The sequence below is a fragment of the Eumetopias jubatus genome, unplaced genomic scaffold, assembly GCF_037043125.1.
Source record: "Eumetopias jubatus isolate StellerSeaLion01/CBP00866 unplaced genomic scaffold, mEumJub1_p1.0 scaffold_12, whole genome shotgun sequence".
Lineage (NCBI taxonomy): Eukaryota > Metazoa > Chordata > Mammalia > Carnivora > Otariidae > Eumetopias > Eumetopias jubatus.
In genome coordinates this window covers 1,081,626-1,096,317 of record NW_028274818.1, presented here as the reverse complement: position 1 = coordinate 1,096,317, position 14,692 = coordinate 1,081,626, and the positions used below count along the sequence as shown (strand labels likewise).

The 14,692-nt window shown below is 65.0% G+C and overlaps 1 protein-coding gene across 3 annotated transcripts; it reads right to left on the bottom strand.

Annotated features, from left to right (window-relative positions):
* Positions 1-92: 92 nt before the first annotated feature.
* ZBTB7B (zinc finger and BTB domain containing 7B) lies at positions 93-14,282 on the bottom strand. Of its 3 annotated transcripts, none has more exons than XM_028090128.2 (4): positions 14,244-14,282; positions 13,970-14,070; positions 1,523-2,688; positions 93-1,158 (listed from the first exon to the last, which is right to left on the bottom strand). In XM_028090128.2, exons 3-4 carry the CDS (start codon positions 2,680-2,682, stop codon positions 693-695), a joined length of 1,626 nt encoding a protein of 541 aa, XP_027945929.1. In that variant the 5' UTR covers positions 2,683-2,688; positions 13,970-14,070; positions 14,244-14,282; the 3' UTR covers positions 93-692. The 3 variants fall into 3 exon arrangements, with proteins under 3 accessions (XP_027945929.1, XP_027945927.1, XP_027945930.1); XM_028090126.2 differs by having other exon boundaries at positions 14,227-14,267; XM_028090129.2 differs by lacking the exons at positions 13,970-14,070; positions 14,244-14,282 and adding an exon at positions 8,027-8,066.
* Positions 14,283-14,692: the final 410 nt, after the last annotated feature.

Genomic DNA, 14,692 nt, shown 5'->3' with positions numbered 1-14,692 from the left:
GAGCCTGGCGGGGGGTGGGGGTGGGGTGGGGTGGGGTGGGGTGGGGGTGCAGGGGGTGGGGGTGGGGTGGGGTGGGGGTGCGGGGGTGGGGGGGTGGGGGGCGCGAGGATGGCTCCTTCCAGCAGGCCCAGTCCCCCAGGCTTTCCAGCTTCTACCTCGCTCTCCCCCACCTACCCTTCCTTCGCCGCCCCCCTTTGCATAATTCACTGCCAGGAAAAGGGAACAGAAAGCAGGAAGGAGGGGTCTCAGAAGGGAAGGGAGGGGCTGTCCTTCACCCCCGGACACAACCAAACCCCTGGGGGCATGGGGGCGGGGCGAGGCTTTGGTCCCAAGCCCCTCACCCCCTAGAAACCCGCATAGCCGAAGAGGGACCCCACAAATCAGAAATACATTATTGCTTCTACTCCCCAGGAGCAGCCGGGGACAGGGACCCCACCTTTACAACAAACAGAGCTGTAAATAGAGACATACTATCATGTATCACTCCTTGGGAGATCACCCCAATCTGGGGAGCCTCGACCCCCAAACCTTCTCAGCTTGGAACTGGAACGAGGGCTCTGGGGGGAGGGGGGCGGACTGCTGAAGCCAGGGAGGCCCAGCGCCCTGACCCCAGCTCTGCCTGTCCCGCGGGCTCCCACCGCTTGGCGTGGGCGCCCGGCCTCGCGCCGCTCCAGCCCGGCCCCTCGGCCTCTTTAAGAGGACTCCATGGCACCCTCAGCCTGCGGCGTCCTGGGCGCCCCCTCCTCCTCATCGTCATCAGGGGGCCCCAGGGTGGACGCCGGGGGCCCAGTAGGGGCTGACTGCTCCCAGAATCGAGCCAGAGAGAGGCGGAAGGTGTCCAAGTGGCCATTGGAGAGGTCGAGGCCAGCAGGGGACGGGGTGGCGGCAGAGGGCGGCGGGTAGTGGGGCGGTGCATCGTCCTTGCGGCGCCGCCGGGTGCGCACCTCCAGGCAGTTCTGGCCCTTGAGGTGGCGCTGCAGGTGGTCCTCCTTGGCGAAAGCCTTGTGGCACAGGTGGCACTCATAGGGCCGGTCCCCCGTGTGCAGGTGCATGTGGTTCTTGAGGTCGTAGCTGTGCAGGAAGCGGGCTGGGCAGTGCGGGCACGAGTAGGGGCGCTCTCCCGTGTGCTTCCGCATGTGGATCTTCAGCTTGTCGTTCCTGGCCGCGCAGGGGCGGGGGGGGGGGGGGGCACGGGAGCCGGTCAGGCCGGGGGACCAACCAACCCACTCCCACCGGGACCGCCCCACTCCCGCCGGGACCACTCCCCACCCCCCGCGCCAGACTCCCAGCCCTCGTGGACTTCCCCCGCTCAGGTGGGCCAGCCTCCAACACAGCCTCCTCCGACACCAAAGCTTTCCTGCGCCAAACCCACCTCCCTCGCCTTTCCTTCTCCCGGGCCTCCCAATTTTGGTGTCTCTGGGAACCTCCACACCCCCAGTTCTTCCAAGACCACCTGCCTCCCTCCCCACCGACCTGGCCCCTGCTGGGTCCCTTTCCCCCCTCCGCCCCCACCCCCACTCACCGGGTGAAGCGGACTCCGCAGACTTCACAGGCGAAGGGCTTCTCACCCGTGTGGGTCCTCATGTGGCGTGGCAGTTTGCCTGCCCCGTGGATGATCTTGTGGCAGACCGGGCACTCCTGGGGCATCTGGGAGCGGCGCTTGCGCACCAGCTTGTCCTGGCCGTCCAGGCCTGGTGCCAGAGCATCCTGGTGCAGCGAACTCAGGTAGGCCATCAGGTCGGGATCGATGGCGTCCTCGTCTGAGCCCAGCTCCTCTGGGGATAGTGGGGGCCCACCTCCCTGCGCCATCCCGTAGGCAGAAGGGTACACCAGCTCCTCTTCTTCTTCCTCACCCTCGTAGGGCTCGTAAGTCAGGGGCCCCTCGGGGGGTGAAGCAGTCCCCGCTGGAGGGCTGTAGCTGTCCCCCAGCCCGCTGCCTGCGCCGCTGCCCACTCTGCCCGCCACATCCTCCTCCTCGTAGGTCAAGGGATGGGCGGGCACCGTGGGCGCCTCGGGCACTAAGTGGTTCGCCCGAGCCCCCTTGGTCTGCAGGAAAGCTTTTCGGGGCTTGCGGCTGCGTCGGGCGACCGGCCGAGCGGGCGGCGGGGGCGGGGGCGGGAGGGGCCCCTGGGGCGGGCTGTCTTCTCCGTTGGGAACTCCGGAGGCCGAGGCCGTGGCCGTGGCCGTGGCAAAGGCCTCCAGGTACTGGCGGGCTCGCTCACAGTCGTCCTCGTCCGGGCTGGGAGCCTCCAGCCCGCTGCCCTGCAGGATCTCCATGCAGGCCGCGATGACGCACGGGATCTCCAGCAGCCGCGCGGCCTGCAGCACGGCGGGCATGTTGGCGCTGCTGGTGGTCAGCGTGGCCGTGTAGGCGAACTCCAGCAGGGCGCCCAGCGCCTCGGGCCCCACGAAGTCCAGCTCACACACGCCGGCGCCCCCCGCCGCTGCACCGCCGCCCCCCGCCCCCACCACCGCCCCGCCGCCGCCCTCCGTGAAGAGCTTCTTGAAGTAGTGGCTGCAGGCGGCCAGCACCGCCCGGTGGGTGCGGTATTCGAGGCCCTGCGTCCGGATGGTGAGGTCGCAGAGGTGGCCCAGCTGCCGCTGCTCATTGAGGCAGCTCAGGAGCTCACTGCTGTGGTCTGGGAATGGGATCCCGATGAGGTCGTCCTCAGGGCTCCCCATCTTCTCCTGCAGGGTGGAGGAGAGGGACAGGTGAAGGGCGCTCAGCCCTGTGCGGGGCGCTGGCATTGGCCCACACTTCCTGACCCGGGAGACTCTCCTAAGTGCTTTACACCCAGGTGATCTTCCAGAACTTTCTGAAGGACTGATTAGCAGCCATCTCACAGACAGGGAAGCCAGGGCGCAGACAGGGGCAGCGACTTTGCAAGTGAGGTGCAGAATGGCGTTCAAACCCAGGCCGTGGGCCCACGGTCGTGTTGCCACCTGCTCTGCACAGTCCCGCCTGCCTCTGGGGCACCGACTTGCTGAGCCTTTGCTGGAGACCCGCCCGCTTCGCCTGCCCCACTCCCCATGCCTTTGGAGGGATACTGGGGTCCTGGCCCAGGCTTCACGAAGGACTCAGGGCTCAATCATCTGAGAAGTGGGGTGACAGCCTCTGACGGAGCCTCCCCACAGCTAGAGAGGCCAAGGACAGAGTTGGGATTACACTGAACCAAGGTGTGCTCCAGGCCTGGCCAGGTACTTCAACCCACGTTACCCCCACAAACGGTTTGGTGCTCTGTAAAAGGCTATGCAAACTCACCAGGCAGCTTCCCAGCACCTTCACCTTCACCCTCCTTCTCCTCCCCTCCCCCACCCACTAAAAGTTCATCTCCCCTTTTAGATTCCACCCCCCCCCAGGCCAAAAGGGAAACACAGCTCCCAGCATCCCTCCCCCCACATCCTCCCCTCCCCCAGGGGGCCAAGGAGCAGCCACCCTTTGCCGGGGTGTCGCGGGCTGGCTCGGGTGCTTCCTGCCCCGCACAGATAAGCATCGTCCCGTCCCCGCCCCCTCCCCCACTGCCAATAGGCCAAGTTGCAATCCCACCCTCCCCACTGCAGCTACCACCAGCACCTCTCCCTCCCTGTTCGGGGCCAGTCAGGAGAGGGCCCCTCTCTGTCTTGTACCCGCTGTGCTCCCCCCTCCAAGGCAGAAGCTGCAGCACCCCCAAGGCTGGTGGAGGGGCAGGAGGGCGGGAGGTGGGCCTGGCCTGGAAGTGGGGAGGGCTGCTTGAGTCCTGGGTCTGCTGCTAGCTTGCTGAATGACCCTGGGCCAGTCCCTTCTGTCTGTGCATCCTTTTCCTCAGCCGTACAAGGAGTGGGTGGGAGTGGAGGTCCCAAGAGCTCAGACCTTCGGCCCTAACATTGGGTGTGTGGGTCTGAAGCCAGTGGAGACAGAGTTGGGGCCTGGAAAGAGCAGGGCTCTGGAGTCAGCCAGGCTTGAGTCTGAAGCCTCCCTCTGTGGCTGACGAGCTCGGTGACCTGAAACACAGGAGCTGGTCTCTGAGCCTCCTTCCTAGTCTATGGTACGGGATCATTGCACTGGACCTGTAGGCTTGTAGGCTTGCGGTGACGGGTAAATGAGACCACGTGTGGGGGCCCAATAAACATTCTGGCCTTGGGAGGGAGAAGCAAGGCCTCGCCCAGGGGCAGATTCCACTACACAAATGGCCTCTGCTGGGAAGCTGCTTGGGAGCAGCTGGGTCTCCCTCCCTCAAATCACCCCAAAGAGTCAGGTTACTACTAGCTACGTGACCTTGGATCAGTCACTTCCTTTCCCCAGGAGACCGGTTTCCTCCTCTGTCACAGTAAAGGCTGACCTACGTGGTCCTTAGGGCAGGTCCCACTGCCCCTGGTCAGTGTCTTCTTCACTACTCCCAGCAGCTGCTCGGTCCGCAGACATTGAGGGAGGTTTTCTCAGGGCGCTGGGGGAGTCAAGGGCCACAGACTCCCCCTTAGAACACAAGAACTGCATTGTCTCTGCCTGCCTCCCAGCCTGTCACCTTCACTGTGACGCTGGGGCTCCTGCATGGGCGCCCTCCGGAAGCAGCACCCACGTGTCTCCCCTTTCCTGGACGGACACCCAGATGCCCTCAGCAGGCCCCCTGCTCCCACCTGGAGTCCCCAAACCGTTTCCGCCCCGGGAGCCACCCCAGTTCCCTTCGGTTCTCCTGCCCGCACTTTACAAACAGAGCAAGTGGCAAATGGCCCCAGGACTTAGGAACAAACAAAAAGCGGGTGGGCAGCGGCAGCAGTGGGCACCCTCCTGGGCCCAGGCAGAGCCTGTCCCTCCTGAGGGGGGATGGGTGGGGCTGTCCTCGCCGTCCATTGGCCTGGAGCTGGGCACCCGCAGGCACGTGGCTTGCCCCATCCCTCTCCCTCCTTCCCTCCCCACCCCACCCATTCCTGCTAAGCCCGCCTTCTTTCTCCCACCCCGCCGGTCTCCGCGGCAACTTGGCGTGGCAGGGTGCTGATTGGCTGACCCTGCTGTCAGGTCACAGGCTCGGGCTGGTTCACCACGCAACTCACACAGGGCGCTTGGGCAAGGGTGGGTGTTTAACCCCTTAGGCCCAACTCCAGTGCCCATGGCCACGAGGTGGCAACGAAGGAGGGGAGACGCAGAGGACACACGCAGGAAGGGGAGGTGTTCTTAAGGTTCTCTGGCTTCTGGAAAACTCCCCCAGCCCTTACCCAGGGCTCTGGCGCCCATGCCAACTTAGGTGCCACATGGAACGATGCTGGTGCCAACCAGGCTAAGGGGGCACTCCTAGCCCCATCATCCAGGGGGGTGGGGCACCAGTGCCAGGATGCCCACCCCACCTTGGGCACCCTTCCCACAGCTGCATCCCAGAGAGCCCAGCCCCCTGACGCCCCATGAGGGCGGCCCATCCGCACCCAGCCTGGCATGCCCCCTCTTGCTAAGGCCTTGTGGGCATGGGTGTGTGTGGTGGTTGGGGGGGCAGCTGTGCCAGGGAACCAGGCAAGGTCTGTTTGGTCTGTTTGCCTGGTAGGGGGAAGAACTGGGGGCCCCGCCCCATCGCTCCCCCTTTCCCGCCACCCCCCCAGGCTCCCCTCACTGTCAGGCCTGCTAGACCGGCCAAGCAGGTGGGCAGCTCTCTTGAAACTGGGCCCTGAGTCAAGCCTGCCCCATCTTTGGTGGGGGGAAGAATCTGGGGCGAGAAAGGTAGGAGGGGGCAAAGGTAGGAGCCCCTGTCCCCTCACCCCTCAGTGCCCTAGGGCACCTGCCGGGGTGTGTCCACCACCAAGAACCAGAAGGTGGAGAACACTGGCCCTGACTTGGAAGGGAAAAGGAGCCTGAAGTCTTTCCAGGTGCTGACCTCAGGCAGTGTCCGGAGCAGGGCTGGGGGCGCCAGGGCCATGACACAGGGATACAGCAGAGATATGGGCCCCCAAGGGGCAGATGAGTGAAGCCGGCCCCCCTTCCCCACACCCTGGGGATTAGGGGAGTGAGGCTTAGTGTGGGGGGCAGCGGGCGGAACCAGGATTAGCGGCCGAGAAAATAGATATGGGGCTGAGACACAGTCACACCGACACCCCCCCAACACACACACACCAAAGGCTTCTCCAGGTGCAGCTGCTCAGGCTGAGAGGTTGCGGTGTCCCTAGGACATCCTCCTCCATGGTGATGGGGGCCTGGGGCACTTCCCAGTGCCCACCCCCCACTTTGGCTAGCCACCCCCCCTTCTTTCTTTCTCCTTTCTGCCCCCCACCCCCACCCCAACTCCAGCCTCAGGTTCTCTTCCTGTTTTTTTGGAACTAAGTTTGCACGCAGCCAGGGCTTTGGCCTGTGGCTGGACCAGGGGGGTGGGGAAGTCGGACAGTGGGTCCAAAGTCCTCAGGGACCCAGGAATCTTAGCTCCCCAATTTCTCCTACCCTTCCCAGGGCCTCTGGAGCCCAGGCACTGGAGCCAGCTGGACTGCCCAGTTGGGAAGGCAGGATGCGGGGCTGAGGAAGTCCCCTGGAGGATGGTATCGGCCTAGAAGGCGAGGCCCCCAGCCGAGGGATGCCCTGGCATGTTCTGAGCCCCTGGGTCCGCACCCCAGCCCCTCCGAGCGAGTGCGTGCCCTGCCCATCCCCCACATGCCGCTTCCCCCCTCCTAACCTCACCACCCCCAGCACTCACACTTCCTGGGGGCCAGGCGGGGAAGGGAGACCGCAAGCCACGAAGGGGGAAGGAGGCCAGGGGAGTTGGCTGCTTCCCGGTGCTGTGGGGGTTAAGCCTCTCCTCCCTCAAAATCCCCAATTCCTGGTGCTCCCCGAAATGAGGGAGATCTCAGTGCCGCTCCACATTCTCTGTCCCTGACACCAGCCCTAGCCCCCGGGACCCCCCCCCCCAGGCAGGCTGCACTGGGGGGCGTGAGGGAAGATGGCAGAGGAGGTAAGGGGGGCAACTCCCTTCCCCAGCCTTCCCCTTCACCTTTGGGGACCCCTGCCCAGCAGCCACGCTCCACTCCTGGCCCCCATCCTTGGCCGCCTCTTCCCGTGCCCTCTCCGCAAAAACGCATCTTTTGCTTTTCTGCCTTCAGCCTTGGCCAGCCTCCTGCCTCGTCGGCGCTAGGCGTCTGGGCCCTTGGCCCCCAGGTTCCGCCTCGCCCTCTCCCTCTTCCCTCAGGTCTCCAGTCCAGGCCCTCCTGCTGCCTCCACTCCACCCTGCTCCCAGCATCCATTCTCTTCTCCCCAGGCTGGCGGGTAGAGAGGGGCCCGAGGAATCAAATCGAGGAGCTAGGCCTGCCTTCCAAGGCCTGGTCTTGCCATGGGATGGCCACGACCAAGGCACCCATGCCACCCTCTGGAAGAAGCACAGGATCGAAATTTGGGGGCCAGTTGGGGAGGATGGGTGGCGGTGGGGGGGGCGGCCTGGTGCAGAGAGAGCGGATGTGGGGTGGGGAGGGGAGGACAACCTAGGCCTCTCTGCCCGTCAGAATTTCCAGCCCTGGAGCTGCTGGGCTTTCCCCAGAGGGTACCCACCCTGGGCCAGGCAACTGTGCACCCGGACAGACCCCGGCCATCAGGGTTCCCAGCGGGATCTGCCTGGGCAATGCCAGCTCCCCTTAGGGCCTGAGGAGACGGCACAAGGTGCCAGGGTCTGCCCTGTGCCCACCCCCTCCCCCCAGCCTAGCGTCTGGGGCTGGGTAACCGAGCCGGCTGGTAACCCCACACCCGCCAAGCCGCGGGCAGAAACCTGAGCCCCCCAGCCCCAGAGGACACCCCAGCCCGATCCCCGGAGCCCGGCTCCCTGCCAGCCTGTCTAACCTCCTGTCCTGGCCCAGCAACCCTTCGGCTCCTATAGGCCCCTTCTGCGCCCCTGTCCTCCTGGGGACCCTGAGCGCTGAAGCTTCCGGGCACTCCAGCTCCTCGGACCCTCAGCTCCCCCAACCTTCCCGGGGAAGTTTGGACACCCTCTTCCTAGCCTGCGTTTCAGTCCCTCTCTGACCCTTGGCCAATTCTAGGCCTCCAAGCCTCCCCTGGGGCCTAATCTCCCAAGCCAGAGCAGAGCCTACTCACCTGAACGCTGAGGGGCCTTGCCGGCAACTCCTCTTGGCCCCTGGGGGGAGCAGGTTGGAAGGGGTGGGGGAGGGCTGGGCTGGGGGGGGGGAGGTGGGGTGGCTGTTCCCCGCTCCAGCTCCCTCCTTCAAAGGGGCCGCCCACGACCTGGCCCAGCCCCTCCCCCCTGCAGCCTTAACCCTCTGGGTGCTGTCCCCCCTCCCCCCAGCTTGGAGGGAGGGGTTACCAGAGGGCTGGCAGCGTGGGAGAGGGCCTAAAGTCTCTGCCTGTGGTGCCCGAAGCCCCAGCTGTACCCACCCCCGCTCGTCCTTACTCAGTCCTGAAAGGGGAAAAAGGTGAGTGTAGGCAAGGTAGGGGCTGGGACAGTCCAGGAGGACAGAGGTGAGGAGGAGCCTCGGGAGAGGCTGCTGGAGGTGGGACCAGGAGAAGGAAGAAGGGAGGGGAGGGGACAGGAGGCGGCAGTGGCCAGAAGAGGGAGGAGGGGAAACGCTGGACAGACAGCGCCCCGCGCTGACAGGTGCCCAGGCCCCAGCCCCTCAGGGCATGTGGCACCATAGGGGGCCACAGGGAGGCCCTCCAGACCCCAGTGCGCCCCTCGGACCCCTGGGAGCTGACCGAATTCTCCCCACCCTGTACCGGGCTGGGGCCCTCAGGGGCTGGGCAAGGCAGCACCCCGCCCTCCCCATGCCTCACCCCAAACCCACTCACATACCACAGTTCCTTGCCCGGGCGCCAGCCCCTGCCAACCAGGCCAGGGGGCAGCCCTTGTGCCAGCCCCCAATGGCCAGGGGGATCAGGGGGACGGAGCTGGCCTGAGGGGGGTGGACAGATGGGGGGAGCTGTGGGCCCCGAAAGAGGAAGGAGCCAGGAGGGGGCATCTGCTGGGAAGCGCCTAGCCCCACCCCTTGCGCAAGCCACTGCCACCCTGGCCGGTTGGGTGGGACCCGCCTGGGCCTGAGGGGCAACTCAGGAGGGCTCTGAGCCCAGAGATGGGTGGGCCACACAGTTGCACTTAAACGACTCCGAGGGTCTCTTATTCCTGGAACAAGGGGTGCCCTAATGTTCCCTAGACACTCAGCCAATCCAAGTGCTCCTGGGTTGGGGAGGACCACTGAAATGCCCCCTAAAACATCCCCTCCCCTTTCCCCCCAACAGCTGCTGGCTCAACGCCGCTGGCCTGCTGCCCCTCACCAGCTCCCGGCCCGGTTGGCACCTACCCACCAGGATGCTGGCAGTCCTGCCCTCCTCTCCCTCCTACCCCCCTGCTCCCAGCGCCCCATGCCAACTGTGGGCCTGGGGTGGGGGAGGGTCACCCCTGTGCCTTGGTGCCAGTCAGGCGGGTCCACTCCCTCGGTCCTACAGACAAGGCCCAAGACCCTGTTCTCGAGCCGTCTCAAGAGGCAGCGCACAAGTCAGGGCCTACACGGATAGCCCAGTGAGCACTTACTGAAAGCTCCGTTCCCCAAGGTGGATGCCAGCCTCCCAGCATTCCCTGTGCCTAAGCATTTGCTTGGGCACCAAAGTCCCCACAATTCCTGAGAGTCAGTCCTGGTGCCCACAGCCTGCAAGGGAGTGGGGTGGGGCTGCTCTCTGCCCTTTGATCCCCATAAAGGCAGGGAACCATCCTGGAGGGCAGGGGGCAGGGAAGGGGTTCATGGGGCCCCTCCATTTTATCCCTGCCAGGGGCAGCAGGGCAGGGTGGGGGCACCTCTTGGGTGGGGCTCTAAGGTAAGCATGGTAGCATGTCCCAGCAGAGGAGAGGGAGGTTAATCATGGCTACATGGTATCACGTGGGCACAGGGTGGTGAGAACAAGGTGAGGGCAGTGGGGGGGATGCAGAGGGTACCCACGTTACAGTTCATCCCAGTCCTGGCTTTTACTCCCATCTAGCAACGCTTCCAGGCTTCACCAAATTGAGAGCAGAAGGACTACAACTCCCAGTATGCACCACAACTGCTCTGCATGTACCTTGGGAGTTGTAGTTCTCAAGAGAAGCCCTGTGTTCTCTTCCCCAGAGCCTTGCTGATGGTGTGGGGAGGGCAAGGCAGAAGGTTTGGTCCCAAGTCTCCTTTCTAGAAGAGGTAAAAAGCTAGGAGGTCCATGGTGGAGGGGAAGAGGACCCCTTCTCCCAGGCAAAGGGGAGGAAAGGAGGAAGGAAGGAGGAGAGGATGTCTGTTGAAAGGGGCATATGGGTGGGGAGGAGTTGGGGGGGGGTGGAAACAGGAAGGAAACTGAAGCCAGAGACATGAGGTCGAAAGCAAAGGCCTGGTGGAGCCTCACACCGAAGCCTGGCAGGGACTGGGAAGGTGTAATTCCTCCTGGAAGAGGAATTAGGGATGCCAACTGGTAGCAAATTGGTGTGTTGTTGGGGCCACTGGCTCCATTTGCCTGCCACAAGCCCTCTTTTGCCTGGGGCACCCTCCAGCCCTGGATCCGGCACAGGTATCTGCTGGCTGGAGAACTCTGAAGGCTGACTTGGTTCTGGGATGCTAGCGGGCAGAGGAAGAGGCTGGGGGAGGTCAGGGCCAGGCCTGATGGGGAGTGTGGTGGAGGGAGGTATGCGTGGGGTTAGGCCCAGATGTGAGTTCAAGGAATTGTGCTGGCAGATGAGGATGCTACCTTCCATGGCAGCGGTGGGGGGGAGGGGTTGGGGGGGGTGGGGGGGGGGCTCAGTGAAGAGAGGGCTATGTTGCCAAGGCCTCCTCAACTAAAGGGTGCAGTGAAGAAGGCAGCCCTCTTCGGTCTCCCTGTGGAATTTGCTAAAGGTAGCTTTCCCTCTGGGCCAGGCAGCCTGTGAACATTAGAGGTGGCAACTCAGGGGGCCAGATGGCAGCTGGGTGGTTTTCCTTAGTGGGGGTGGAGGTCAGAAGTGGGCAGAGGCTCTGTTTCGAGGCCACTCTCCCTGGGCTCCCCAAGGCTCTGAGACAGATCCTTACAGGCCCCAGCTAAGACTCTTGCCAAGACCGGAGTGTTGCTGGGTGGGTGGGGGGGCTTCCTGGCCCCTCCAAAGTCCGTGAAAGTGGACAACAGTAGCTCTAACCCCTTCCCCCCAGTCCCCCAGGCCCGCCTTGGCGTTTGGCCGCTTGTGTGTTGGCAGGACTGGGGGTGGGGGGGCAGCAAGGCAACTTCAAACTGTCCGGGCAAAACGTCAAGTTTACTCACGAGTTTACTCAGCAGAAGGAGGGGGGAACAGGCTAGAGCGGGCACACCCCATGCCAGGGTCCTATCCGTCTCCTGTCCCCACCTTCGGATCGCCACCCTCCTCTTCAGCCCTAGGCCAAAACAGCCGTAGGCCCCAAGGCCTGGTGGCAGGGCAGTCTGAACTCTCAGAAGGTCACGGACCCAAGCAGGCTGGAGGCAGGAAGCCCCGAAGCAGGTCCAAAGGCTCCTATCAGAGGGCAGTGCCCTGCCTGGAGCCCATTTACTACCCGTCTTAGGGCCTTGGCCTTGGACCAGACCTGGGTCTCTCAGCCACCAAGAAGGGGGCAGTACCAGGCCAGGCTTCCTCCATGTGAGCAGTCCCCTGGGCAGTGACTTCTGACCCCAAACGACCAGTCCTAGGCAGTGCCTCAGGCAGCGTGGTGCCACCTGGGAGGCCAGAGGATCAGGGGCTGGTTCTCTCAGCCTTGGCTTGGAATGGGGGGCCAGCACCCTATCTGACCTACTTCCCTTTCCTCCCCACCTGCTTTCATCCTCTGCTTCTCTCCCCCAGCCTTCACTGTCCCCACCCCAGAAGCGCTCCGCCCCCCATGCCCGCTGGGCCCCCTCCCCCACCCTTCCCCAGGGTGCCAAGTGCAAGCACACAAAGGGCCCGATGGTGCATTGTTAGCCCAGCCCCCGCTGCCCGCCGCGCCCTCCCGGGGCGGGCACTACGCCAAGGAGGAGCTGGGGGCCCTGGGTGCCAGGGGGCACCACGGGGAAGGGGGAAGAGGTCAACACCTGTCTCCTAGACACTGGGGTCCATATCAGCCAGAGCTGCGTAGTGATGAGAGTGCCCTAGTAGAGCAGGCCTCTGTCCCTGACACCTGAACCCGGTGGGCACTGCCTTCTTCCTTCCCCAAAACCCCTTCTGGGTGACAGTGACCCCTATCTGCCCCCTGTGCTAAGGCTGGGGGGTGTGGTACCCAAGGGAGGGGACAGTGTCTGGGGGTGCCAGCAGGCTGCATCGTGCCTGCAACAACCATGTAACGGAGGCTCGCTGGGGGAGCTGGGGTCCCGGGGGCCAGGGACGGGAGGCACCGACAGAGATTTCTCCTTGTTTCATCAGCTGCTCCAGGGGGAGCCCCCTGTCCTTCTCCCCAGTCACCACTGCTGAGGAGCAGTGACTCTGTCACAAATGTGCCCCTCTCCAGCACAACACTCCTGGGGCCCACTCTCCCCTCCCAACCTGATGCCCACTCCCTGTCAGCTCGGCCAGCAGTGCCAGGCAGGTACAGGGGTGACCAAACCAGTTGGTGTGGGGGGGGGGCAGGAGGCAACCCCATAATCCTCCAGGCCTCACCCCCGCCACACACATACCCTGGGGAACAGACAGCCCCCATCCTGGTTTCACCCCTGCCGCTCAGTCTGGCTCCCCCAGCCCCCCACGAACTGCCTCCCTCCTCCAGGACTAAGCTGGGGGAAGGGGGAATGGCTGCAATGACTCACTCCCATCCTCAGCTGCAGCTAGGGGTCTGCAAGGCGTTCGGGCGGGGGTCACTTCAAGAACGCCCTCCACCTGGCCCGGAAGCCAGGACAGCCTGCTGGTCTCCCCCTCTCCTCAGCACCCACTTCCGGTGTCCCAAACTAGGTCAGCAGCGCTCGTTTCCTGTGGGTCAGCTAGCACCCGCGCCTCTGCCCCTCCCCTGCTCCGGACCCAGGCTCCCCGCCCCCCCCCAGGGCGCCCCGAGGTCTCACCACGTCTCAGCCGCCCTTTGATACGTGGGGGTTGTGCGGGGCGGGGGGCAGGGGACCCGCCCTCTCTCCAAACACCAGCAGGGCCGGGGCGCCTGGGCAGGCACGTGTCCGGGCACAACCCGCTGCCCACGCCGCCCCCCCACTCCCGTCCCCCCCCCCCCCCCGCTCTGGCCGGGACACGTCGCTCTCTTACTTGGGGTGGGGTGGGAGGAGAGAGCGAAAGCTGGGAATGGAGAGCAGCGCCCCCCACCCTTTTGAATGGCAGCCCTCTGCCAGCGGCGCTCCCAGTAGCTTCCACGACCACACAGTAGCGACCCCCACTCTGTGGAGGGGCAGGTGCGCGGGCGCCGGCGGGGGGACGGGTGGGGGTAGCACTCCTCGCGGTCACCCGCCCTCGCTCTCGGGTTCTGGGGGCACGAGCCGGCCTGGAAAGGGTGGCGGCGGGACCGGCGCCTGAAGGAAGGGACTGGGACTGAGGGGTCGATCTGTGTCGCTCGGAGGTTGTCGCCGAGCCCCACTACTGGAGAGGGAGCGCGGCTGCGGAGGCGCAGGAAACCGAATAGTCCAGCCGGTAACTTTCCCCCCAGCCGCGGCTCCTCCTGCGCTCCCCCCGCCCCCAGTGCCACTGGCCCGGGTCCAGCCCACCGCGCCAGGGGGCGCGGGGGGGGGCGCCTTGTCCTAGTTAGAGTCCGTCAGCGTTTCCATTCCCTCAGCTCGGGCGGGTCGGGGGTCTCCCCGCAAGTCACGGAGAAGACTGGGGGAGCGCTCGGCGCCGCCTCACCCTCTCTCCATCCCGGAGCCGCGGGTCTGTCTCATCCCAGAAGTGCAGAGAAAGTTTCTGGGGACCCTCCGCCCACCTTTCCTCGCAGTTAAAATCAATTCCAAAGACCCGGGGTGCCGGGAAGGCACAGGGAAGGGGAGTGGTGGGAGTCTAGTGTGCATGCGTGTATGCGTGGGGGGGTCCCACTTACAGGACAGACGAAGGACACTGCAGTAGTCTCGCGTCTGGGGGACCCCGAGCCGGAGACAAAAGTAGGGTACACTCACCTCTCCGCCTTTGGGTCCGCTGGCCGGAACTGCTGAAGCACAGGGTGTGGAGAGAAGCGCGTCCCCCGCCGGGCCCGGGGGCTTGGGGCCCTGCTCCGGTCCTGGTCAGAAGGCCGCGGTCAGTCGCTCGCCGCTCTCTGCTGGGGGGCTCCTCCTCCGCAGCCCTCGGCCTCCTCCTGCCGCCCGCCCCCCCCTCGGCCGCCGAGAACCGTACATTCACCTGGCTCCCACCCGCCCCCCCTCAGGGCCCGCCTCACCTGTCCTGCTGTCTCACCTGTCCTCCCGCTGGCTTTCCCCCCATCCCTCCCCTCCCTCCCCCCGCCCCCTGCCACCCCCCAAACTCCCCCCCCAACCCTTAGCAACACCCTCTGTCACTTCCTGGTTTTTCACCCGCCCCCCCAGGTCCCCCTCCCTCCGCCCAATAAGGATATAAACTTCAACCCCTCGGTCCAGCCAGTCCCTGCAGGGCGCAGATGGGTCCCTCCCTCCCTTTTCGCTCCTTTCCTCCAAGCTTTTACTTTGCTCTCCGAGCCTTTCCCACCCTCCTCTTTTTCCCTCTTTCTTTCCTTCGGTCTCCTTCTCCCTCCACCTGCCGCGGTCCCTCTCCCCCTCCCTCTCCCTCTTTCTGCTCTAGCCCTTATCTCTCCCGGTCCACCTTAACTCGAGCTCCGCCCCCGACCCCCATCCAGCCCTCCGCTGCGGCTCCGCCCCGCCCCCTGCACT

Bases quoted from the DNA above. Each gene is read 5' to 3' on its own strand.
- ZBTB7B (XM_028090128.2), bottom strand. From the start codon at position 2,682: ATGGGGAGCCCTGAGGACGACCTCATCGGGATCCCATTCCCAGACCAC. The intron at 1,159-1,522 runs GTGAGTGGGGGT...CTGCGCGGCCAG, and splicing joins TGCGGAGTCCGCTTCACCCG to GAACGACAAGCTGAAGATCC.